This window comes from Alexandromys fortis, unplaced genomic scaffold (genome assembly GCF_014885135.2).
Source record: "Alexandromys fortis isolate MF-2015 unplaced genomic scaffold, M_Fortis_MF-2015_v1.1 scaffold_64, whole genome shotgun sequence".
Taxonomy (NCBI): Eukaryota; Metazoa; Chordata; class Mammalia; order Rodentia; family Cricetidae; genus Alexandromys; species Alexandromys fortis.
Window position 1 is genome coordinate 6,926,736 of NW_026067976.1, and position 26,547 is coordinate 6,953,282.

General features: G+C 39.0%; 1 protein-coding gene across 3 annotated transcripts in view; it reads left to right on the forward strand.

Moving 5' to 3' along the window:
• Positions 1-10,799, forward strand: part of Zdhhc21 (zinc finger DHHC-type palmitoyltransferase 21) — a 52,677-nt gene extending 41,878 nt beyond the window's left edge. For 2 of the 3 annotated variants that reach the window (XM_050157466.1, XM_050157464.1), the window contains 2 exons: positions 2,467-2,510; positions 3,063-7,754. In XM_050157466.1, coding sequence (XP_050013423.1) covers positions 2,467-2,510; positions 3,063-3,195 — 177 coding nt within the window. In that variant the 3' untranslated portion in view covers positions 3,196-7,754. Of the gene's footprint in view, positions 1-2,466; positions 2,511-3,062; positions 7,755-9,651 lie in introns of those variants that run through there. The other variant, XM_050157465.1, reaches the window with a different exon arrangement.
• The last annotated feature ends 15,748 nt before the right edge of the window (positions 10,800-26,547 follow it).

The following is a 26,547-nucleotide window of genomic DNA, read 5'->3' on the forward strand; positions in this document are numbered from 1 at the left end:
ATTTTTTTTTTTTTAAATGAAGAACTCCAGTTTTTAAAACAGTGAGATATCTTCTTGTATTGCTCAGTTGTACAAGCTGATTGGAGGATTAGATGTTTTGATCATGAGATCATTCCGGGTATAAACATTTCTCAGAACTAATTGTAGCAATGCCAAGTAAATATGTGATCTTCACGTTCTTGAAAGAATGGTTTATTTGGTGGTTATCTGAGGCTGTATGTTGTACTACATTTCTCATGTTGGTCCTCTCCCCTGGTGCTACTGGAAGGGTTGAATATTTTCAGTATGCTTTAAAAAAACCTCACATTTGTCGATATTGTAAAAAAAAAAAAAAAAAAAAAAAAACCAAGTAGGCCGAGTTTAGCAGTTGTGGGTAGGATGGTTTTCCTTCTCCTGCAGACGGGGTCTGACCTGAGCAGTCGGGCCTGCTTGTGAATGGGAATGTCTGACTCTGACCCCTGCTTGCTGCTTCCAGAGTGAGAGCTCACTGCGATCTGCTGCGCAGGTACAGACTGTGCTGTGTCTGTGTTGATAGTATTCTGGATGCAGAGGTAGAGAGGGGAGCATTTATCGTTCAAGAGAAAACAGTGGCTTAATTCGGACAGCCTCCCAATGCCTGTTTATAGCTCAGTGAACAATTCATCCTGCGAAAGACATTTAAGGAGGAGTGTTGTCTGTCTCCTGAAGCTGACCGAATACTTCAAAGGTTTCTCTATATGAAAACTAAATTTGGAGTCTTTACAGTTGATTCCTTTCAGAACCACAATTAAATTTACTCAGTGTAGATTCTATACAGTAAAAGTTGTCCCCAGGATTAGTGGTGACAGTAGATGGACCCCGCCTTGCCTGGCCTCACGTAGCTTTCAGGTGTAAAGCTGTCAGTGGCTGCATTTCAGGCATTCGCCTGAGTTTAGATCAACAGTTCTCAACACATGGGTTGTGAGCCCCTTTATGGGAGTCGAATACCCAATATCCTGCATATCAGATATTTACAGTATGATTCTGACAGTAGCAAAATTACAGTTATGAAGTAGCAACAAAAATTATTTTGTGGTTGGGGTCAGCACATGAGGAATTGTAGTTAGGATTGAGAACCACTGCTCTGGACATAGCATGCAATGACTTTGTCCTCCTTCCCTCAGCACTTTGGTGTGGGTTCCTTCGCCGTCACGTTACATGTCCACACCCTGCGACGTTACTAAAATGACATATCCACTCCTGCTTAGATGTGAGCCTGAAGCCCAGCTTTCCTCTAAGTTCTTAAGAAATGTTCTCATATATTTGTAGGCTGTGTTTTCATTTAGAATAAGTAAAATATTGTTTAGAGAGGAAGTTATGCAGTACAGTAAAAAAGAAGCTTATTTTCAACAGAATTGTCAAATGCCATCAACTTCAAGGCATAATAAAAAAACTATGTATATAGAAGATGTAGCAAGTCTGCCATTTTTTTTAACAAATCTTCAAAAACCTCTGTAAATAAAACTACTGTTTGTTCCTAGTCTTCTAAAACCAGATTTATTTCCCCTTGTAGAGGCTAGCTGCTTGTTCAGCGTATCTGGCAGTCATCACGAGTGTTCATTTAGCATGGCTAACTTAAAGGGCTGTGGATTCGCACCACTAAAGGAACTTCTGTATTTCCATGAATAGTTCTGATTAATATTGTTATTTTCTGTCTGTCATGTGTGAGTTAGTAAGGTCAAGTCTAGGGAAAAGGCAAAAATTTATCTAATATTTTTACAGTATTGCTTTAAAATGTGCTCACACTCTAAATTTTTACCTAAATGTAAGATTGTGCACTTGTATATTGGGTGGTTGGATCTCATAACAGTTCGGCAGTATGGCTGGTAGGTCCTCTGTTACTACAGTTTGCATTCTGCTGAAGTGCTTTCCTCCTACTCCTGCATTACACCTTGTTAAAACACCCGAAGAGATTGTATTGTTATAAAGATTTGGTTTGTTTGTTGGGGAAAAAAAGAAATGTTTTATTTTCTAACTTATATTTTTATATTAAAGGATGTTATAACATGATCAGTTTATAGATTGCCTTATTGAATTTTGTTATTTATAGAAATCTATAAAACCCAGAGTCACTACTACTCTCTGCATCTTGGTAGTTCTGTATTCCTTGATGGGTTTTATGTGTTTTTTGATATTCATTTATTTTTAATACATATTTGTAGACAGTTGATTTGAATGGAAATAACTAGGCTTTTACAGAATTATTAAGCAATCAGGTGTCCTCAGAGGTTATAACTGAATGAAATGGTTCTCCTAGAGGGTTTTGATACTTTCATAGTTCAGTAGTTTTTTTCACATGATGTTGTTGATTTTATTTCCCTAAGGGGACTCCAGATTGTAAAGATATACAGACTTGTTAAATCTTTAGAACATTTTTTGAATAGACATAAATATTCTGTAAGCCAGAAGTATTGTTACATATGAATATACTTTTTCTACTTTTAATAGGATACAACATCTATTGAAAAGATGTCAAACTGTTGTGAAGAAATGTAAGTATAAAGTCTATAATGATTTTATTTAAAAATAAAAACAACTGATCACCTTTGAGAATTGTGTGCATATGTTAATAGTAATGATGGCTTTTTTTTTTTTTTTTTTTTTTTTTTTTTTCCTACGTCTGAGACCCAAGCTAGACAGGCATATTCCAGTCTTACAATAGGGGTCTTTCAGCCATCAGAGTTTTTAAACAAAATAAGTACTGATAACTCCAGTTTTCTGACTCACAGAAGTAAGTTAAATTATTTGTCCTAAAAGTACATCAAAAGAGATTTGCTACTGTGTTGTTGACACACATTCTGTTACCCCGAGCTCCTCCTCTGCTTCCAAAGTTACCCTGGGTTGATTGACGATGCAGATACAATATCTGCTCTGCAGAGCTGAAGCTCAGCTGCAGGCCACATGGAAAGAAAAGCTGTGTTTGTGATGCTGGGACACAATGCATCCGAGTCCAGTAATGGATCCCCAGCCAACCTGCATTGTTTTAGCTGACTGAAGTGCACCATGGGAGTGCTGTCTTTCACTAATAATGCTGTCTTCTGTAGATCGCGGCCCCGAAAGCCATGGCAGCAGACCTTCTCAGAAGTTTTTGGCACTCGTTGGAAGATCCTGTGGTTCATTCCTTTCAGGCAGAGGCAACCACTGCGAGTTCCCTACCACTTTGCCAATCACGTCTAAACAGATGGATGGTGGGCACAGATGGGTCCTCCATGCTGGAAATGCGTTACAGGTTTTCTGAGAATAGAACTATGACAGTCTTCAAGTCAATTAAAATCCACCCACCAATCTTAGGCATCATAATGTGCCCCAGGCTTTATTTTAATAGTGATCTTGATCCTGTTGTGGGGCTAATACAAGATCTATATTTAAGTTTTAAAAGCATGTTTACTTTCAAATTAGCCTTTCACGGGGATTTCTTTAAATGCTTTTGTTACTAAACTCAAAAGGCAGTGATTGGGATGAAATAATTGTACATAAATTTCTTTCACTACTCACAGTATTTTAAATTTTAATTTATAAGAAATTTGAGGTGTTTAATGTTTACCTTTAAATAGTACTAACCAAATTTGAATTTAATTCTTCAGGTTTACAAAACTTGATATACTTTCTTAGATGTAAATTTTCGTTTTTGAATATAAGTTAAAATGCTTTTCACTACTTTCTTTCCTATGTGCTGCAGGGTTTTTAATATGCAGTGTAGGGTGAGCAACAAAGGGCAGTTATTGCCTGGGAGCAGCTCTCTGATGCTTCCTTCTTCTTCCCTGCTCATCAAAAGTGAGATACGACACACGAGTGCAATGCACCAACTACTACCTTATTATAAAGGAGAAATTAATTTTCCCTTCTGCTGCAGCTATTGATTGCTGTTAGAATGTTTGCTCCCAGGAGAAATTTGTGACCAGTCAGGCATATCTTCCTGTATTCCCCTAAGATTCTAGTGACTGAAAAGGACAGGAAGTTTGCAATAATTCCAGTTCCTTCTTCAAGTGCAGTTATATCAGAATGCAGATGTTTTACAATGCTAGTATAACTGGATGGTGTGTAATACACAGTATATAAAGGAATACTGTGTTTTAAAGTATGTATATTTTTACTTATCTGCCAGTAGATCTTACTGTGCACATTGAAAGTTTATATATTATATGATAAATACTGGTCAACTCATATCAAAGTTTAAAAGTAGATCATTAACTTTATATACCAGTAATCACCCAGGTTGAAATTGAATTTTCATTGCCCAGTTATAATTTGCATCACTCTAGAGACATTTTATTAATTGCTGATGTCAGGAAATTATCTTCAAATAGAATGATCTGTGGTAGTGATGGTCCTTGACAAACATGGAACCTTTTTGTATGCGAAGAAGTTTTGTATGATTTCAGCTTTTTTTAGAATACCGCCTATCCACATGTTTGAAAAGTGTATGTGATGGTGACCTTTCCCCTGAAAATGATATTGAACAAGTCTACCATTCTTGAACCATATACACACTTTACTTTCAGGTAGTTGTGAAGTAAGGAATCATAGCTGGGAAATACTGAAACAGAGATTATTATTGTTAGCCAGTCAGCTATACTGTGACTAGTTCTTTCAGATACTGTAAATGTCTTATAAAATTTCTGAAGGAATAGAATAATCTCTTTTCGGAAATATTAATACCATATTTTCATGTTCTAATTATGTTTATTATTTAAAAACTTAGAAGTGACAGATGAAAATATTTATTGGTGCTAAGACATTTAGTAAGTTTAATATAAGAAATATTTATAAGGGTTAGGAAACAAAATTAGTTTGTTTATTTTGGGAAAGGGGTTGGATTTTGTGCAAGCTGACTGACTAAATTGGCTGATGATAGATTCTAAAAGGAAGTGGTGTGTATGTATAATGTAGGGAGATACAAGTTGATGACTTCAGCTATATGTATTCTGTTCACATAAGACCTGGAGCATTCATAGCAGAGCCAATGAAGGCCCAGTATGTGGACTTGCTTAGACTTGTGGAGTAGCAGTAGCTCTGACGTGAGATAATGGGGGTGTTCTCTTTCCCGTGCTGGGAATGTGTGGGTCTGGTTTTCTTAGGTTTAGGCACAATCTCTTCCCTTTGTCTGTACTCCCCCAGGTCCTGATATCCCTCTGAAGTTTCTTTCAGTTATTGGACTACAAACCAATGCACTAGTTTGAGCTACAGAAATGCTATTATTAATGTATTTACATAATTATATTGCAGTATATCTGTATATACTTATGCAGTATTGTCAAATGTATATGTCTGCCCCCGCTAGGGGTTTGTAATCATTACTGGATTCCTAGAGAAAAGCCTGTTGGCCCCTTCCTAGGGATTAAGCTCCTGTGTTCTTCCTGCGCCCTCTTTTGGCTAATTGATGTAATTATTCTGGCTCTAGATGCTTTTACTATCCTATTAGTGGGTTGTACCTTCAATCTGTGAACATACGAGAGGTACACACATATGGGAATATCTGTATAAAAGTGTAAAGTTTTATGAAAATTGAAAATGAACGTGTTACTGTTGGTGATGTTTCTCCTAGGTGAACTGCTTGGCTTCATGTATGTATATTGTACACTTTACTGTCAATCACACATTTAGATTAGGACAAACTATTTCATACTTTACTTTAAGCCTTATTTTGGTAACTTGTTATCATTATGAAAACTTACTTTAAAGTTACTATTTTATTACAGAACAAAACATTTATTACAATTACTGTGGCAACCATATCATCCAGTGTGTTTTGCTGGATATCTAAAGAATACATTTAATTTTTTCAATTCAGTTTTGGAATAGTCCCACACATATACAGACTCAATTGCCTTAAAATAATCAATAATTGATTATAACAATACTATTTTTCTTTGCTTTTTAAAAAGCCTTCTCAGTCAGAGTTAAGTCTTTAGGTACATGTGTCACTCTGAATAACTGTGGGAATAACTCTGTATGTGAGTGGTGGAAAGCAGCTGAGCAGGAGATTTCCTTTTTGTCTGCATATTGCATTGAAGGCTTTATTTGTAAGTTTTAGCCAAATGTGTGTCCAGTGACATTTTTACATTAGCAGAATCATTTCTTGGGCCTCCAAAGTTAGAGTGTTATTACTGGCTACAGTTACACTTGGTGAACAATTATAGGGTTGGGCCTGCAAGGTGGCTCAGTACATAAAGGGATTTGTTGTGCAAGACTGAACCCATTTTAAGGTGAAAGTGAAGAAAAAAACAAAAACCAGACCAAACCTTATTCCACAGAGTGGTCCCCTGACCTCCACAAACATGCCTCCTCCCCATCATCTCTCTCTGTCTCTGTCTCACTCTCGCACGCGCGTGCACACACATACAAGTTTTAAAAATCTAATTGGATGAACTTAATGTAGGCAATAATGGACTGAGTTCAGAGTCTTCTAAACATTAAGCAATCTATTAAAGAGTCTTAGTGCTTTGTAACCAGACTTAGGTTTCAGATTACTAACTTAGGTGATGTTACATGAAAATAAAAGCACTATTTTGTTTAAAAAGTGTATTAAAATATTTTAGTTAATGTAAGAGAGCCATTTGCAATTGTAGCTAACACAGCATCTCTTTTTCAGAAGACAGTTTACTTACTAGTGATAAAGTATGGCTGGGGTGCCTCAGTGACAGTGCATGCACAAGACACCCTGGATTCACGACCAGGATGAGAGCGGAAGAGATGCAGAGGAGCTGAGTCGAATGTCTCAGCTAACACCAGAGCATCTCACTAGTGTGTGGAGGTGGCTCCATTAAGGATGGCAGCTCATTCTAACCATTCTTAATCAGACTTCAGGTTACTTCCGTACAAGTAATTAACTGTTTTGTGCAAAAGATGTGTTAATTCTAAACATTAATCACAAAGACTCAAATTAAGAACACACTTCCAAAACAGGAGGTACAAATGAATTTAGATAAAAGCCAGATAGTTTTCTGTATTAGATCATGGGTAGTTGAATGTTCTTTCATGTATTGCTAAAAATCACAGTTTGTCTTGCAGTGGCTTAATATGGCACTAATATTCATTAGCATATGCCAATTTTGTCTAGACTGCTCTCTGACTAGTTCTCTTGTATGTCATGTCTAAGTAGATAACCTAGCTAAGTTCACTAAACTATAGTACTTCATTATGTAAATTTTGAAATGGACTCTACTATACATAGATACATTGGGAATTTATTACAAACATTATGTAATTTACTAATAGTTAAAACATTAGACTTTCATCCACCTTTACTAATGCTTTGAAAATTACAAGTATTGGCAAATGTAGTTAGTAAGACCTATAAACTTAGTGTGTTCTACTTGCTCGTATTAACCATGTAATTAACTAATGAGTGAGTATATGATTTACTATCCACATCTGTTGCCTTCTTTTGCAGGTACCATGCTCGGAATTTATCTACAAATAAAAATTTTAGTATAATTTATGTTTAGCTGTTCTTAGATTCTATAATATTCTATAGCAGAACATGGGGAAAGATTAGAAGCTGTTTACTTGAAGTGTTTTATAACAGTATTGTGTCTGGCCATATGAACCAATATTTAGCATTTACACTACCTTTGTAGTTTAACGTCAAGAAGTGACTTTTCTCACTTCTTCCATTATCTTTCTGCATTTTTTAAAACCAAAATTATTTTTTAAAAGCCATTTTGTTAAAACCAATAACATTTTTATCAGTTCTTTAGGTGTGGCAATATTACCCGCCAGTGATAATTTGGATATTATTAATTTGTAGACAGGGTTTTACTGGCTTTGAACTAAGAATCCTTCTATCTTCGCCTCCCAAGTTCTGGGATTACAGGCATATGCTGCTGTGTTTGGCTCAATGCTTAAAGTTCTTAAGTCATTGGTATTAGGTTTTACTGATTTCATTATTGTATCTTTTACTTTCCTTTTGTCTACCCTAGAGTTCAGGTACTAATGAGTAGCAAATAGCCAAAAACTTGGACAAAGAAAGTAGGGGACATTGGTAAGATAGAGAGAAGGCTGCATGGACATAAATAATCAGCATCTCTGCAGAAGAGTTGACTAAAACTGGGTCCCTCATGGCAGAGACTCCCCTTGCCAGCTCCTCATTCTAGCTAGCACTGTGTCACTGTAAGAGCCCTTCATTCTGGGGAGTATTTGGTTTGAGTTATTTAACCTCCTCTTATATGGCTCTTTCTCTTTAGCTGGCCATATGCTCTTGAGAGGTTATTTTTAATTTTAGATAATTGTGTAGGATATTAACCTGCACCATTTTTAGCATACACGTGTTAACATAACGTGGAAGTACAGATGTGTAATACAGAGGAGAAGCGATAGTTTGAGAAAACTGGAACCTATTTAGGAGTCTCTTATGGCAAAAGAAAAATGCTGAGAAAATTCACCAGTTTAGATATGAATTTCAGCAGAGAAAATCACCAGTTAGATATGAAGGCTAGTTTACACTTTAAAGATTGGGCTCTTTTGCTGATATTGGGACCCTGGAGGTCTTCCTTGCTGTTGGCATTTTAATTCATTACCTCGTGTGTATACCGGTAGTGCTTTCCACTCTTGCTCACCTGTTTAATTAATTACACATGTAACATTTTCATCTCAGTAGCTTTATATGTAAAGATACAGCCAGAGCAGCCAGAACAGGCACAGCTCCTTTTGTAGCTTTGCCTGCCGCTTCCACACAGTGTCTGGTTGCTTGTAGGCTGTCAGTCAGAGGGAAGACCTGTGCGCGTCCTGCGAGCTTTATGTCTGAGCCAGAGTGGGTGACGGTATTTAACGTACTGGTGCCTGAAACTCGTGCTTCACAACCTGAGCAACTGAAACATCCTGGTGCTATTCGCTTTAGCTTTGAGTTACATTCTTAATTCTTGAACCAAAGAGTTGATTTTCTTTTTGCTTGGCTGGGGTTAGTTTCTCATGTCTGAAGACGTGAACAGTCATTTGTCAGGGCTTACTTTCTGTAAATGCTGGCTGAGCGCAGTCAGTTGAAAATGATTCTTATTTAGACTTAGCTTTTATTCTTTCATGCAGAGTGGTACGGATTTTAATTTTATATTTTAATATAGTGTGGTTACTTTATAAGGTATTTTAATAGACTGAAGCTACTAAAGTTATTGAATCACTTTCTCCCTTGGCTTCACTTTGGCAGAGAAGCTTTTATTTCTATAAGCAAAGTATTCTATTAAACACTTTTGATGACTACTCAACCGTATGCTAAAATACAGGACAAATAATGGGTCCATTATTAATTACAAGTCAAGAATTTAACATTTTTTTCTGTGTGTAGGTATAATTCTTAATGGCTTTAAAGAATGATACAGGTATTTTCCTATTTTGAAAATAAGATGAAATTAAAGGACACTTTAAAAACCATATAAATCACACACACACACACACACACACACACACACGGAAATGCAGAAGTACCTTAAGTGAGCATCCTTTTAGAAGTTGAACTTTGCAACAAAAGCAGTCTAGATGCTGCTGCTTACTATACATGAAAATTAGAGTAAGATTGTTTTACAAATTATTTGTTTCAGTGATTTATTTTTCATAACTGGCAGAACCCAGTCCTGTGGATGGGCTTGTTCAGGTATAATCCTGCTGCATGGGATTGATTGGCTTCCTTCTCCTCCCCAGGAGCTCTACAGACAGCCGTCAGTGTCTGCAGTGGCTGGTGCCTCAGGCCTGGGAGAGTAGACAGTCACACTGGAAATGCTGTGCTTGTCCATCAGCTTTAGTCTGCAGCTCCTTTAATCTTGATACAGTGTGTGCTTTTTGCAGTGACTTCTGAATGAAAGACAAAATCAAGTCTAATACTTGGGAAGTGAGGAGCTCATGTGCGTGAAGTGTGTCCAGATGAGCAGAGAGAGGAAGCAGGGACTGGGTGGGGGCGGGGCAGCATTGTGTCTCTTCTGAGTTGTGTTGCCACTGGATAGATTCTTAATAATCCCACTGCATGTCCATTGTTCATAAGGCAGAGTGTAGTAATTTTTTCCAAGTTGTAGATAGGAACAAATTTATCACTGCTTTCTGTGTCTTTGTGTGATTATTAAAAAGCAAAGAAAAAATTAATATAGATAGGGAAAAAAGCAACTGAAGATACACGAGGAGAAACTTCCACCCCAGTCAGAGGTACTCAGATAAATGGTTGCAAGCCCAAGGACAGAATAGGTTCTCGGGAGAACACATGGACCACAGTAGATGAGCATGCGCTGTGCCTGGGCTTAGTCCACGCAACACTAAAATTCGCTGTCAGCCCCAGTTCTCCCAGATTCCTAAATGAAAGAGCCTTCTTGAGTTTTAGTAATGGTGTTGCTGCAGGGGCCCAGGAAGACCCTGTCTTCAGACATGCGATGTGCTTTTCATTCAGCTCTGGTATGTGTAATCTGAGGGCCATTCGCCTGCCTCGTCTGCTGGTTTCTTTGTCTGTTGCCCTAGTCTTCACTAACATTTCTGTTGCTGGTGGTAGTAAGGAAAGAGTGCTTGGAGAAGTCAGAGTGCTCTGAGGGCGGGAGGAAGCCACAGGTGGGAGCTGCAGTGTACTCATTTGTTAAGAGGAGAAGTCCACCCTGGCTCTTTGAATGAAGACGATCTATGTATGTATCTACCTTAAGAACAACATTGCTTTTAATTTATTTTAGTGATTTTGATTTATTCATGTAATGTTCTATTTTCTTTGCAAATTGCTTTTAATTTAAATTGTGGAATTTTTACTTCTCTTAAAATGTACTATGTACTGTATTTTTAGAAATCTTATTTTTAAATAAATATTTTTGAAAAACATAGGAGTGTTGTAATCCCCATATCTCCTTATTTATTAAAGTCTACCCCAATTCCGGATTTTAGAACTACCGTGTTTTAAGAATCCTCCTTCCCCAAATGTTGTGCCATTGGGTGAGTATTTAAAATTAATGGCCTTGGGCTGTTCTTCTACCACAGTCACAGAATTCATTACAGATTCAGGAAAAGCTAGACATACTATTGGATTTTAAATTGTCAGTATTCCTAAGTAGGCATATTATTTTAGAGATCAGATTGCTCCATTCAGTAGCTGCCTAAGGTATTTATTATTCAGATGCTATTTTACAGAAATTCGTGCAGTGAAATGTGAAGTACAGTTTCATTCTGGGCACTGCCTGACATCCTGAGGTTTGGAGTTACTGAAAGCTCAGGACATTACCGTATGCAGACTTTAAGGACTGTTCTGGGCAAGCCTCAAGTTGCTGCTTGTTGTGAACACAGAGTCTCTTAGTGAGAATGAGCTGAGCACAAATGTGTCAGGGCCACACAGGTGACCTGCTAGGTCGCCCTGGGGATAGAAGAATTAATAACTTTTATCCTTTGAAATTCTTACTTTTTTTTCCTAACAGAAAAGCATTTTTGACAGATACTTTGTACTGACATGACTTGTAGATGAGACTGTAAATTTTGCGGTGTTTGGTGAATCAAACAAAGCACTCATTGCTTTCTGACAAGTTCAGAGACTATTAGTCTTACTGGTTCCTTTCACATCACTTTTTTTTCTTATTCCAAATGACACTAGCTCAGTGGAGATACATTACAACAGTTTTCATGGTTTAGCCTTGGGCCTCCTTAATATTCATAAAAATTATTGCAGATTCTTTTCTTTTCTCTCTCTCTCTCTCTCTCTCTCTCTGTCTCTCTCTCTCTCCCTCTCCCTCTCCCTCTCCCTCTCCCTCCCTTCCTCCCTCCCTCTCTCTCTCTCTCTTTCTCTTTCTTTCTTGTTTTTCGAGGCAGAGTTTCTCTGTATAACTTTGGTACCTGTCATGGAACTAACTCTTATTGACCAGGCTGGCCTCAAACTCACAGAGATCTGCCTGCCTCTGCCTCCCAAGTGCTGGGATCAAAGGTGTGTACCACAGCCCGGCTCCAGATCCTGGTGTTTTTTACTTGTTATCTTTATTGATGTTTACTCTACCCCAACTTTAAAGGGAGGGGCTAGGGAGATGGCTCCACAGTTAAGAGTGCTTGTTGTTCTTGAAAAGGAACTGAATTTGGTTCCCAGCAGTCATGTCAGGCCACTAATAACTGGACACTCCATCTTCTGGGGATGTGGCAGCTGCCCTCTGCAGGTGTCTGCATATAACTATGCCTGCATATACGCAGAACAGACATAGAAAGAATGACAAGTATAAGACAGAAAGTTAGGTGAGTATGTATTTAAACCTGAACTCACCATGAATTAATAATTTTAATTAGCATTTTTGTGAAGCATAGCTGCCTTCATAGAAGAAAGTTGGTTTTACATCGCTTTATGATTGAATCAGTTACATTGTTACTTTGTAGTCTGAAGAGACTTAGTCTTTTGCAGAGAATGTAATTGGAAAAGGAAGGGGTATTTTACCAGCCTCTTGAAGTAACTAAGTATTCTTTTGTATGATTCAAAAACGCAAGTGTGCCCCAGGTATGGTGGCTGTGGTCAAGAATACAAATGACAGCTAATGCTGATGCGGATGTGGGCAGGAAGAATCATTGTACACTGTGGCTGACACTGGAAACTGTTGCAGCAACTTTGGAAGTCAGTCTAAAAGTTTCTCAAAAAACAAGAACTAAAGCTACCTTGTGACGCAGCTACATATGTACCCAAAGAACTGTCACACTCCAGAGATGCCTGCTTGTCAATGTCAATGATGCTTACTGCTGTAGCCAAATACACAGGCAAAGGAAACAATGTAGCTGTCTATCAACTTATGAATAACAGAAGTGTACATCCACAATGTAGTTTCATTCACCTGTAAAGAAAAGTGGAATTTGCAGATAAATAGAAGAAACAGACCAAAAACAAAACAGTATACTGGTTGAGGCCCAGAAGGGCAAATGCAACCTCTCATCTGAGGATGAATTCTAACTCTAATGCATGTGCAATCCAAGGAAATGGACAGTGGTATGGCAGGGATTCTGGATAGGAGGGCAGTAGTGAGACACAGGCAGAGGAAAGTAGAGAGGGGAACATTAAGGGTTCGAAGGTTTCAGCAGAGAAGGTGGAAGGATTGGGGAGATAGAGAGGCAGTGAGGGGGTTAACCAAAATGAACAGTATATAGAAAGCCATGGGAACCTGTTGTAATTCAGATAAATAGTTGAAGCAAGTTACTTTACATGGGTGATAAAAACTACTTCTAGAAACAGTGGATTACTAAACAAATAACCAGACACCTTCACAGGAACTGGTCAGGGAGGTCCCAGAGGATCCCAAGATAACGAAGCCCTTGTCAGTCCTTGATTTCTGGAGGCTGAGACCCTTGCTGAATTGCCATGCACTTCAGTTGCAGACAGAAAACCAGTTGGAATTAGCTGGAAGCTTCCTTCCTGCTGGTGAGTTTATATAGGGTCAGGTGATCCGTAGGCTGCTGGGGGTGCTGGTAGGGCAGGCATCAATGGCTGACCCAGTTGTGAACCACTAACCCAGGGTACTAGGTAAGATGTGCCTTTCCGTACAGCAGTAGCACAGCTATTGGGCGTGCAACCAACTGCCCTCTGTGTGTTTAAGGCCCACTCCACAGAAGGGAGTCCATGTCTGGTACTGTAAACCCAGCTAACAATCCATGCCCAGGGAAGTCATAAGTTGAAGGAAGAGTTTACTACTGTTATCTAACTACACTGACATAGCATCAAACTGCTGTCCAGGTATCTGTTTATACCTATACAGTGTCGTGAATGCAGAGACTGAAGGCTGCCCAAGATCCTGAAGGAAAGCGACAGTTTAGGGCTAACATCACCCCATCTAAGGCTCATTACAGAAAAGGGGGCAGGAAATATGTCAGAGTCAAAGCTAGTGTGGAATGCCATCCTCTCGGTTCATGCAACCATTGGAACCATGATCTCGAAACTGGCCATGTGCACTGCACCACACAAGAGTGGCCTTGCCTAGAATCCATGGAAGTGAGAAGAGAGAGACGCGTGGCTCTACCCTCCTATGCTGAGCTCTTTGTTGAGTACCTGATAGATTCTGGGAGAGGGGTCATTGTCTTCAGATGTCTGCCCCATGCTGAGTCTACCCAGCTCAGACAGACAGCTCCCAACCTCCATCACACAGGTGGCCACTGGTTAAATGGAATGCGAGGAAGAAGTTGGTAGGGAAGGGTGAGGATAGACAGGGATGGGGGAGGCAGGAGAGAGTACGGGGTGGGAGTGATCAGCGTGCATTATGTATGTTTGTCAAAGAGTGAATGTCATAAACCCACACATAATCCATACATAATAGTTTCTTATAATACTCTTTAAAATCCATTGGTCTTATTCTCTTGGGAATGTTCATCACAGAAAATAAAATTGACTGGTGGCACCACTGTTCTTGTCAGAAAATTGAGGAAAGCTGGAAACTGCTGAGCTCTGTAGTGAATGTAAGAAGCTTCAGTAGCCTTGGTAGCCTTCTGCCACCATTGGTTTTTCCTGAAGGAACAGTTAACCTTCACTTGTGTTTGGAAAATGCCCGCTACCCAGGTAGAAAAGAAGAGTTCTCCAGTCACTCAAGTGTTGAGGGGTTTGGCCAGCTCAGCCTGCCGTCCACAATAATACTAATGCTTTCCTCAAGAGTGGGCAGTCATGCTCCCAAGCTTTCTGTGCTATCAGCCACCTCGCAGTGTCGAGAATGTTCTCTAGATGGAGGCTTGATGTGGTGAATGGGTTTGTTTCGTCATCAAGGGCATTGAATGAAACTGGCTTGCTGCTATTTTTTTTTTTTTAGCCTACTCTGTTCAAATCTATTTTTTTTTTTTTTTGACTGTTTAGGGAGGAGAGTGGTGGAAAGCAAAGAAGAGAAAATAATGTATTTGCGGCTTGATTTCATTTTCTCTCTGTATCAGTGTGACAGGAAACTTTGGCTGCTGGTAAGGTATTCTAGCTTTGAGCACTTAAAGGTGCAGCATCCCTTCCAAACCCACACTCCTTAGCCTTGTTAGAAAGGCAAGAGCTGAAAATTCATGACAGTTCTCTAAGACGGCAGAGTCATCAGGAAGTTGCCAGACAGTGCAGATGAACGAACGCGTTCGGTTGCTGCTCTAGGCTGACCAATTACCCATAGAGCAGCAATTACGTTAGCGTGCAAGGGCAATTGGAGGGAAAATTGGACCCTGTGGACATCCAGCTGAGCAAACAGCACTGAGGAAGGATAGAGGATATGTGCTTGAGAAAAAAAATGACATCCAGGCTTGCTTATAAAAACATTTGTCTCGGTCACAGCACATTCTTTGTGTGGCCTCTCATGTCTAGTGCTTTTCCAATTAGTCCTTGTCCACAAGCGAACAGTGCCTTCTCTTCAAGATCAAATACCCAAGTAGTAACATTTTTTTCTTTTTTTGGGGGGGGGTAAAATTGCCAAAACATCCAGAACAGGGAAGTTGGGATACCCACGTTCAGATGGCACTCTGGTCATGCATGTGACTCCCTAGTCAGCCAAACTGGGCACAGCCTGCATATCTATCCTCAGCGCTGAAATTCATGATGCTTTTAAGCTAGATGGGTCCCCTAGATCTAGTGTGATGATTCTTGGCAGAACCTGAATATCTGGGGGTAATATGACGGGGATGCTTCCTAAGTCCACGTGGGAAGTCTGGGTGAGTAATTGTTCGGTGAGCAGTGATGGCCAGGCCAGTGGTATGTTCCCTAAATGGGTAAGCTGTGGAGTTATAGGGCATATCCTTCTTTCAGTCAAACAAGTTCATATTTTGTTGCAATCTGGAAGCTATCAACACATTATTTTGGAGTGGTCATCTGCTTGTTATAACTTTGTGTCTGACTTTGTTGATGAGTGTTCAACGCTGTCTTACATATTCTCCACATGGAAAAAGCTCCTTGGTGTGGAAAAATGATAATCCATTTCGGACAGTACTTTGAAATGTGCTAGTTTTTGTCATTTATTTTCCTTGTAAATTTTCCAAAGAGGAAGTTTCTGGTAATGTGATGAGCACTCGAAGGGGTGCTCACAAGTTGACTTTTTGCCTTCAGATTCTCATAGAAAGTCTTTTCTCTTCTGAGAAGTAAATGCTGTCCTAAATTTGGAATGTAGTATTTCCACACGTGTACACACTTCTTTGCAAAGATGGAAAATATTCTGTTTGATCACTTTTAAATTTTGCATAAACCTTTCAAAGCATTCTCCCTCTCTCTTTTAATTTTGTTCTCAATAACATTACCCTATAGACCAAAATATGAAAAACTGGCCAAGATCCCCACTCTACCCCTGAGGCTTTGGACAAACTGCTTTTCTGGAATAATTTTCCCATAGAAAGTTGGTCTCCACAGTGACCAGACTAGTTCTCACTTCAGCTAGCATGCTCCATCACCTCTTCACCAACTCTGGACTGTGCAGATATCTTTCCAACTTGTTTCTTTTCACCTCTTCCCAAATAATTTGCCAATCCAGCCATTTGCCTGGGAATCTGACGTCATTCTCTGTAAAAAGCTTCCATATATGTAATGTGTATGTATATACGCGCACACACATATATGCATGCACACATATATGTATGCACACACATATACACATATGTTTGTATATCTATACACACATATAGCGAGAGATTACATATATGTATACACACATATACATATATACACATGTTTGTATATCTATACACACACACACATATATATATATATATAGAGAGAGAGAGAGAGACTACAAGCATGCTTTAAGAATTGAATTAAATAATGCATGCTGGAGATTTTCTTTAAAGGATAAGAGAGTAGGAACAGAGGGCTGAAATCAACTGTCAGAGAATGAATCTTAAGGCAGCAGTGTAGCCTGAGGACATGTTGAAGCTTGGGTCACCTGGGCTCTGCTTGTTTTTAGTAGCTGCAATTCCTTCTTCTGTCTCACTGTTGGGTTGAAATTTGTGAAATCCTCAGGAATTGATCAGTGTTGCTTGTGGATCTTGGCTTGCCTGTTTTGTTTATCTGGGAAATGAAGATCAGCTTGATATGATGTATACTTCACTTGAGGGGAAATTAAAGAGCTCTGGGTCTTCCTTTATGAAAGGAATTGGATCCAAATGTTTTGTGTTCAAATTTGCTTGCTACTGGGGACTCATAGGAAAAAAAAAACAGTGGAGAGAATATGCTATCAAAATTGTGTTGTGGGGCCTGAAACGATGGCTCAGTGGATAAGAGCACTTCATATGAAACCAACAGGACCTGAGTTCAAGTCCTGAACATGGCTATATGTGCTTGTGTGCCTAGCTTTGATGGGGGAGAGGCAGGCAGGTCCTGGGGGCTTTCTAGGCAGCCGGCCTAGATGAAAGGGTGAGTTTCAGGTTTGGTGAGAAATCCTGAATCAAAATGTCAGCAATTAAAAAAGATACTTAATGTTTTGCATTGATCTTCACATGTGTGCAGGCCCACACATGTGCATCCACACCACACGTGTCAGTGAAAGCATACAGTGCATGTACAGTTTTGTTTATGTTCCATGTCTGACCTGTGTTACCCGTGTCTTTGACATTCAAATAGCGTGCATCTAATTTTTCTAGTCATATTGTTAAAACATTTCTGGAGCATTTCATTGTTGAATGAGTTCTAATTGGTCTTAATTATAAAAAACCTGGAGCCAAGTATCAGGGTAAATGCTGAAAGATCATAGAGACAATGGGACAAGCCACAGCCAATTCTTACCTTGCTAACTCCTCAGCTGAAAAAGGGCCGAGCTCCAGGCTCCTCCTGCCTTATGTTCCTCTCTCCACCCAGCCATATCACTTCCTGTCTGTGTGTAAAGAGTTCCAACTTCTATGGTTAAGTAGTGGCTAGCTCCACCCTCAGATCTACAGGCAAGCTTTATTTGTTAGAGCACAAACAAAATATCACCACAGTTCCCTTTTCTTTTCTAAAATAAAAGGTTATAACTAATATAAGAAAAACTATGTATACCCCACATCAGAGGACTGATCTCCAAAATATATAAAGAACTCAAGAAATTAGGCATCAAAATTCCAAATAACCCAATTTAAAAATGGGGTAGAGAACTAAACAGAGAATTCTCAAAAGAAGACTCTCAAATGGCCAAAAGACACTTAAGGAAATGTTCAACATCCTTAGCCACCAGGGAAATGAAAATCAAAACAATGCTGAGATCATCTTACATTAGTCAGAATGGCAAAGATCAAAAACACCAATGATAGCTTATGTTGGAGAAAATGTGAAGTAAGGGGACCACTCCTCCATTGCTGGTGGGAATGTGAACTTGTACAACCACGTTGGAAATCAGTATGATGGTTTTTCAGAAAACTGGGAATCAGCCTACCTAAGGATCATTTCTTTGAGTACCCTTTGTATTACTTCCTGCTGGTAGTGGAGTTTGGTTGTATAAAGAACAAATAAGGCATTTCCTTATAGTTTCCTTTGCTTGTTGCCAAGTGATGGAAACGTATTTTTTTTAAACCTTTGCTATTGACATATTGCTTTTTATGAAATTCTGAGGCTTCCAGCCCATTTCCTGTCTGTCAATCATTGATCAATTTCTTCATTACATTGTGCTAGAGTACCTGGCAGACCCATATGGGATCACATGTGTGTTATATATAAGGAATGATTCCTATTCCTGATTATTTCTTATAACTCAATAAATAATAATGTCAGTTCTGATTCATCTGGAGTAAGTTTGGCATATTGTGAACCAGTAACTATGTTGAAAGGTTCCATAAAATCCATTAATACCATGAGAATATCATATAATTCTGACTTTTTGGACAAGATCATAAAGGCTTTGATCCACTCTATTTAAATTTTCTGATTTGTAACCTGCTTTTCTGATTTATTTGCATCAGTATAGAATGTAAGGGCTCTAGATGTTGGTGTTCCCCACATAATGTGAGGAAGGATCCAGTTAGTTCTCCTTATAAATTGAATTCTCTTGCTTTTGGGATATTTGTTGTTAATCTCTTCCAAAAAGAAATACTGCAAGCTCTTTGCCAAGGTTCACGTTCTGGTACTACAATTTCTGCTGGACCTATTCCTGCTAATTGATAAAGTCTCAACTTTCCTTTTAGAATCAACTCAGAGACCTTTTCTACAGAAGTTTTTAATTTTTTATTTCAGTTAGATAGGTATTTTTCAAATCTTTCAAAGACCTTTAGAATATGGCATTTAAATGTTTTAAGAAATTAGGACTTTTCATGACGGTGAGACACATCTGCTCCTGGCAGCACCAAGCTACTACAAGAGGTAGATGGGCATCAAAGAGGATCCTTATGGAGTTGGCTAACCATTTGGGCAAAAAAACTGCTTTTGCCTGGATTGGTTAACTGGACACGCAGGATCCACAGAGAAATAACTACTATACTTGCCTAAAGGTGAGACAATTCTTCGGGGTCCTGCTTCATGAAAGAGTCTGTGAGACATTCTGAAAATTTCTGCTTCATGGAAAAGTCTGCTGGATACTGTGGGCCTGTAGGCTGAAGATGGATGCCCCAATGGTACAGAAAAACTATGGGTGACCGTCCAGGCAGTGAGATGTCTCTGTCAGTTCTAGAGTTTTGAAAGTTGCAATGCACTTCCTGTTTATATAAGTAATATTATATCCTTCTGGAATCTTTGATGGAGTTGAAGAATAAATATAGTTTTCCTTAATTATGATAAAAGATAAAGTATATATAGATATTATAACCATAATTCTTGCTTGATAACTGTTTTGTTATATGTAATTTTACTATGTTAAAGTTAAAACCTTCCTTTTTATTTAAACAGAAAAGGGGAGGTGATGTGGGAGTCCCCTCTGTGTGCTGTAATTACCATTAGTGAATAGAGAAACTGCTGTGTGCTGTGATTACCATTAATGAATAAAGAAACTGCCTTGGCCTGTTGATAGGGCAGACAGAACTGAATGCTGGGGAAAAAGAAGGGCAGAGTCAGAGAAAAGCCATGGATCCACTGCCAGAGATAGAAGTGCTAAAACTTTGCTGGTAGGCCATGACCTCATGGTGATGCACAGATTAATGGAGATGGGTTAAACTAAGATGTAAGAATTAGCCAATAAGAATCTAGAGCTATTTGGTAAAGAAGCCATAAATGTACACTTGAACAAAATGCCAGTATCTCAGATGTCGCTGATCTAACTGGATGGCTGCGTGTAGAAAATTCAAATGGAGCCATGCTTATCACCCTCCACAAAACTCAATTCCAAGTGGATCAAAGACCTCAACATAAAGCTAGATACACTGAAACTGATAGAATTGTCTTGAATTCATTGGCTCAAGAAAAGACTTTCTGAATAGAAGACCATTATTAGCACAGGAACACGACCAAAAATGAAGAAATGGGACCTCATGAAACTGAGAAGCTTCTGTAAGACAAAGGACACCATCATTTGGACAGAACAGCAACCTACAGAATGGGAAAAGATTTTTACCAACTACACACCCAAGAGAGGATTAATATCCAAAATATATAAAGAACTCAAGAGCTAGGTATCAAGAAAACAAATAATGTGATAAACATGGAGTTCCGATCTCAACAGAGAATTCTAAAAAGCTGAGAAACATTTAAAAAATGGTCAACATCCTTAGTCACCAGGGAAATGCAAATTCCAACCACTTTGAGATTTCATCTTACACCTGTCAGAATGGCTGAGATCAATAAAACAGTAGCAGCTCATGCTGGTAAGCATGTGGCACAAGAGAAACATTCATCCACTGCTGGTGGGAATGCAAACTTGTACAGTCACCAAGTCAGTTTGGTGGATCCTTAGGAAGATGGGAGTCAATCTACTTCAAGAGCCGGTATACCACTCTTGGATATACACCCAAAAGATGTTCCATCCTACCACAGGGCACTTCTTGACTGTGTTCATTGCTACTCTATTCATAATAGCTAGGCTCCCCTCAACAGAAAAAAAAATGGATAAAAAAATGTGGTACATTTACACAATGGAGTATTATTTAGCCATTTAAAAATGAAATAATAAAATCTATAAATAAATGAATAGAACTAAAAAAAAAGAAGCTAGAGCTAATGGGCCAAGCAGTTATTTAATTAATATAGTTTCTGTGTGATTATTTTGCAGCTGAGCATCCAGGACAAACAACTTCTTTCTCCTATAGATTTCTTTTTAATAACAAATATAGGGGAATTCCAATGGCTGATTTATTCTTTAATATGCTGAGAATTTAGCTGCTCCTATACCAGCTTCAATGACAAAAAAAACTACAATGACAATATTATTCATATTTTTAATTTTTCATTTATAGATCTTTGCCAAAATATTTGCTTTATATTTTCTCCTGAATTTTTTGTTCTCTCTTCTTTAGCTTTTCTATCATTCATAGCAATATGGTTTCTTATAATAGGCATTACATTCTTTCATTGCTGTGGGAAGGAGTTTCCTCCATGATGACAGGAAATGACTGAATTTTGCATGGGGGCCTGTGGGAGGCCCCTCAAGGAATTTTTTGATGGCAAAGGTTACCTTGACTGTCCCTTGTTAATCTACATTCATTAGTCCAATGCTTACCTTTTTTTTTTTTTTTTTTTTTTTTTTTTTCTAGACAGGGTTTCTCTGTGGTTTTGGAGCCTGTCCTGGAACTAGCACTTGTAGATCAGGCTGGTCTCGAACTCACAGAGATCCACCTGCCTCTGCCTCCCGAGCCATTACCAAACCTTCTGCACAATTCAGAAGGGAGGGACATTCTGTTTGGGTTATGCTTAAAAAAAAAATTGTTTCTAGGAACTGGCTGTTTACAGTCAGTCCTTCTTTAGGTGACCTTGTTTACCACAACTGAAACACTTAACATTTCCATTTTTCTTCAAACCTCTGGAAATCACCTCTTCTGTCCAAGCATCATCATGGTCATGAGATTCAAGATTGGATTATATCCTTGGATCCATTGCTCCAAGGGTACTGATCTTGCTTTTAACGGCCTAATTACCCCTTTTAATTGTACATTTTCAAAAGCCATAGATTCAATTATTATTTGTCTAGTTTCTGAATTTGGTGTCATTCTATTTATTACTAAATTCAATCTTTGTAAGAAATCCAGAAAGGTTTCCATTGGACCCTGTATAACTTTAGTAAATGACTCAATTTTCTTTCCTGCTTCTCCAATTCAGTCCCAAGCATTCAAAACTGCTGTATGGCATAAAGTCAAGGTGTAATCATCATACAGAGATTGCCTTTGTACCTTAGCATTATCTCTCCCTCTCCAAGAAGTTGTTCTTGGGAGATTTCCATACCTCTAGCCCTTCTTCATTGGCCAATGGTCTTAGCCTCATCTTTCTACTAGGTCCTCCATTATAACTGAGGACCAGACTCCAAGACTGCTGTAACCAAGTTTCTCTAGTCTTGAGGAATAATTCTATAACAATTTGACCATGAGTTTAACATCTGCTTGACAAAAAGTGAATGCATGTCATGTATGACTATCACTTCCTTGAATCCCCTTAAACCTGACATTTCCAGAGGAGTCCATTTAACACTTGCACAGCCTTGGGGATAGCTATCATTTGGTGGTTGCTCCTGTAAAGTTACCAGAAAAAATTAAGGTTAGCTGTTTGAAAACCTTAGACTGTTTCTTTCTAACCTTAAAGTGCAATGATGAGAGTGGTTTCCTTTTAAATTCCTCTGTCTGGATCTAAATATCTCTATAATCTGTTTTAATAAGTTTTTCTAAAATTTGTATTTTATCACAGATTAAACAACTTTATAGCAATAAAACAAAAATGATAATATTTATAATTGACATTATATGTTATCTTCTCATTTAATTGTCCCACTTTCAAACCATCCAGTGTATTATCATACAGAGACCAAACTCTCTCCATTTTAATAGTGTTTTCCATTTTTTAATGGGAGAAAACTCTCTTTTAACTAATTCCTCTGAGTTTGAGGTCAGCCTGCTCTCCAAAGTAAGTTCCAGGACAGCCAGGACTGTTACACAGAGAAACCCTGTATCGAAAAAACAAAAATAAATAAATAGAAAGAATTCCCAATTGTCTCACCAAATCTTCTGACCATGACAGTGAACAGCAAGGCCTGGCACATCTGAGCAGAGAACACAGGCAGTGAACAGCCTGGCTGAGGACAGCTGCATCTGCAAGCAGGTAGCTGTGGTGGAAAGTGGCAGCCCAGGGAGAGGGGGTCTAGGGGAAGCCTGCAAACCCCAGGGGAGAGGGAGCCAACTGTCTGAAAACTGCACATGGGATCTTGCAGAAGAAGCAGGTGTGGCAGGAGCTTCCTGAAGGCAGAGTCAGCTAGTCTCGGGCAGGTAAGTCCTGTGGCAGTGGGAGTTCAGGAGCTACCAGAGTTTACGTGGCAGCTGGAGACTGCTGTGGAGAGGCTGCAACCGGAAACTCCCAAACTTGCTCAGAGGCTTGGGGTAGAAAAGAAAACCTAGCCAGTGGGAGGGTGACTCTGATGCAGCTCTGCCATGTGCCAACAGCTGCAAAGCCACAAACAACTGTGTGTGTGTGTGTGTGTGTGTGTGTGTGTGTGTGTGTGTGTGTGTGAATTCATGCTTTAAAGTTGGGTGCCAATTGTTGCATGAGTTCTAATTGGTCTTAATAATAAAAGCCCGGATCCTGATATCAGAGGAAATGCTGAAAGATCAGAGAGACAAAGGGAGAAGCCACAGCCAACTCTTACTTTGCCATTTTTTCAGCCGAAAAAGGGCTGAGCTCCTGTCTCTTCCTGCCTTATATTATTACTCTCTGCCCAGCTGTATCACTTCCTGTCTGTCTTACAGACCTCCAGACCTCTATGGTTAACTAGTGACTAACTCTACCCTCTGAGGCAAGTGTTATTTGATAGAGCACAAAAAATATCACCACATTTCATCTACATTTTTATAATTGTAACCCTTACATAAAAGTCATATCATTACTTCTCTCCCATCTGGAAGTGTTTCATGTTACAATCCATTTTTCGACTTTTATGAATATAATTTGGGGCTTAGATTACAATTTTATGTATCCTGTCTTGACACCTGTTGAGAAATAGTTTATATAAAACACAATATCCACTTTAAATACACATTTCAGTTCGCTTTAGAAAGACATACATCCATAGAGTTACAGTCAGTTGCCCTGTGCCCCTTGATTGCACCAGAAACACTAACCTGCTTTGTGTCACATTGACTAGTTCTAGAATTTTACAAAAATAAAATTATATGGCATCCCCCTATATTTTTTTAGTAGCCTCTGGTCAGGGTAATGTTTTTGAAGTTCACCCATTCTCTATCAGCTTGCTCCCTATTACTGCATTGTGTTCCATCACACATCACATAATAACTCAGTTTTTATCTACTTGGCATAGATGTTTGTTTTGCAGTTCTTCTATTATCAGTATAATTGCCATGAGCATGAATGTCCTTGTAAATGCAGGTTTTCATTCTCGTGGATAAATGCTTTCGAGTAGGAATGCACCTTAACAATGTGTGTTTAACCTTGTGAGAAACTGCCATCATTTCCCAGAGTGGTTGGCCCATTCCACAGTCCTACATCTTCCCATACTTGGTGTCTCTGTCTTTTTAAGTCTTTGTCAATTTTGTGAATTGTGGATTTAATTTTTTAAATGTTACTAAATTTATGCATGCATTCTTACATTTGTGTGTCCGTGTATGTTCATGCGTGTATGTACATGTGCTTGTGTGTGTACCTGTTGGTGTCTGTGTGTATGTTTGGGTGTATGTGTGTGTGTGTTGCAGAGGACAGTTTCAAAGATGCCCTCTCTACCTCCACCATGTGTTACTGGGGATTGAACTCGGGTCATCAGATTTAGCAGGAAAAAATGGGCCATTTTTTTTTTCGAGACAGGGTTTCTCTGTGGTTTTGGAGCCTGTCCTGGAACTAGCTCTGTAGAACAGGCTGGTCTCGAACTCACAGAGATCCGTCTGCCTCTGCCTCCCGAGTGCTGGGATTAAAGGCGTGTACCCATCACCCAGCTTCTACTGGGCCATTTTAATGGACTTGATTTCAATGTGAATTTACTGATAGCAAATGATAATCTTTTACATGCATATTGACTAATCTTTTTTTGAGATGTCCTCAATGTTTTGCCTATTTTTTAATGGGGTTGTCTCTTTACTGAGTTGAAGATGTCATTAGTAGATCCTATATAACATTTCTTTAGCAGTTTAGACTTCCTCTGAGAAGTACACTTGAATGCATTGGCACAGGAGACTACTTCCTAAATATAACCCCAGTAGCACAGACATGGAGAGAAACAATTAATAAATGGGATCCCTTGAAACTGAAAAGCTTCTGTAAAGCAAAGGACATGGTCAACTAGACAAAATGACAGCCTACAGAATGGGAAAAGATCTTCACTGAACCCACATCAGACAGAGGTGTGATCTCCAAAATATGCAAAGTACTCAAGACATTGGCCATCAAAAGAACAAATAATCCAATAAAAAATGGAGTACAGAGCTAAATAGAGAACTCTCAACAAAGGAATCTAAACTGGCTGAAAGACACTTACTTAAGGAAATGTTCAACATCCTTAGTCATCAGAGAAATGCAAATCAAAACAACTGTGAGATTCCATCTTACACCTGTAATGGCCAATATCAAAAACACTGATGATGACTTATGCTGGAGAGGTTATGGGGTAAAGGGAACACTCCTGCATTGCTGGTGGGAATGCAAGCTGGTACAGCCCCTTTGAATGCCAGTGTGACGATTTCTCAGAAAATTAAAAAACAACTTTCCTCAAGACCCAGTAATACCACTTTTGTGTATATGCCCAAAGGATGCTTAATCATAGTACAAGGCTATGTGCTCAACTATGTTCATAGCAGCATTGTTTGGCATAGCCAGAACCTGGAAACAACCTAAATGCCCCTTGACCGAAGAATGGATAAGGAAAATGTGGTACATTTACACAATAAAGTACTACACAGAAGAAAAAATTAATGGCATCTTGAATTTTGCAGGCAAATGGAGCTAGAAAATATCATTTTGCGTGAGATAACCCAGACCCAAAAAGAATTATCATATGTACTCACTCATAAGTGGTTTTTAAACATAAAGCAAGGAAAACCAGCCTACAAATCACAATCCCAGAAAACCTAGATAACAATGAGGATCCTAAGAGAGACATACAAAGATCTAATCTAAAAGGGAAGTAGAAAAAGACAAGATCTCCTGAGTAAATTGGGCTCTAAAAGTGATCGTAACACTTTATAAGCCTACCAGGGATGCTAAAGACCTGTACCCACACTAATGCCAGCATTGTCTCGTTATTTCTGCCATTCTAATGACCGTAGACGTATTCCCATGATTTTAACTTTCAGTTCTTACATGGCTAATTATCCCAAACTTTCTTTTCAGTGCTGGTGCTCAAACCCTGCCATGCGCTAGGCAAGCCCCTCACTCACACCCTGGTCCTGCTGATCATATTGTTAATAATTTGCGTAGCTTCTGTCTAAAAGGTGTAATCCTATAGTTATTTATTAATGTTCTTGTTTATTTGTCTGTGTGTCTGTGTGCAGGTGCATGTGTGTCACAACATGTAGGCAGAGGACAGCTTGCAGGAGGTGGGTCTCTCCCTCCACCACATGACTCCCGGGGCGGGGGGGGGGGAGGGGGTG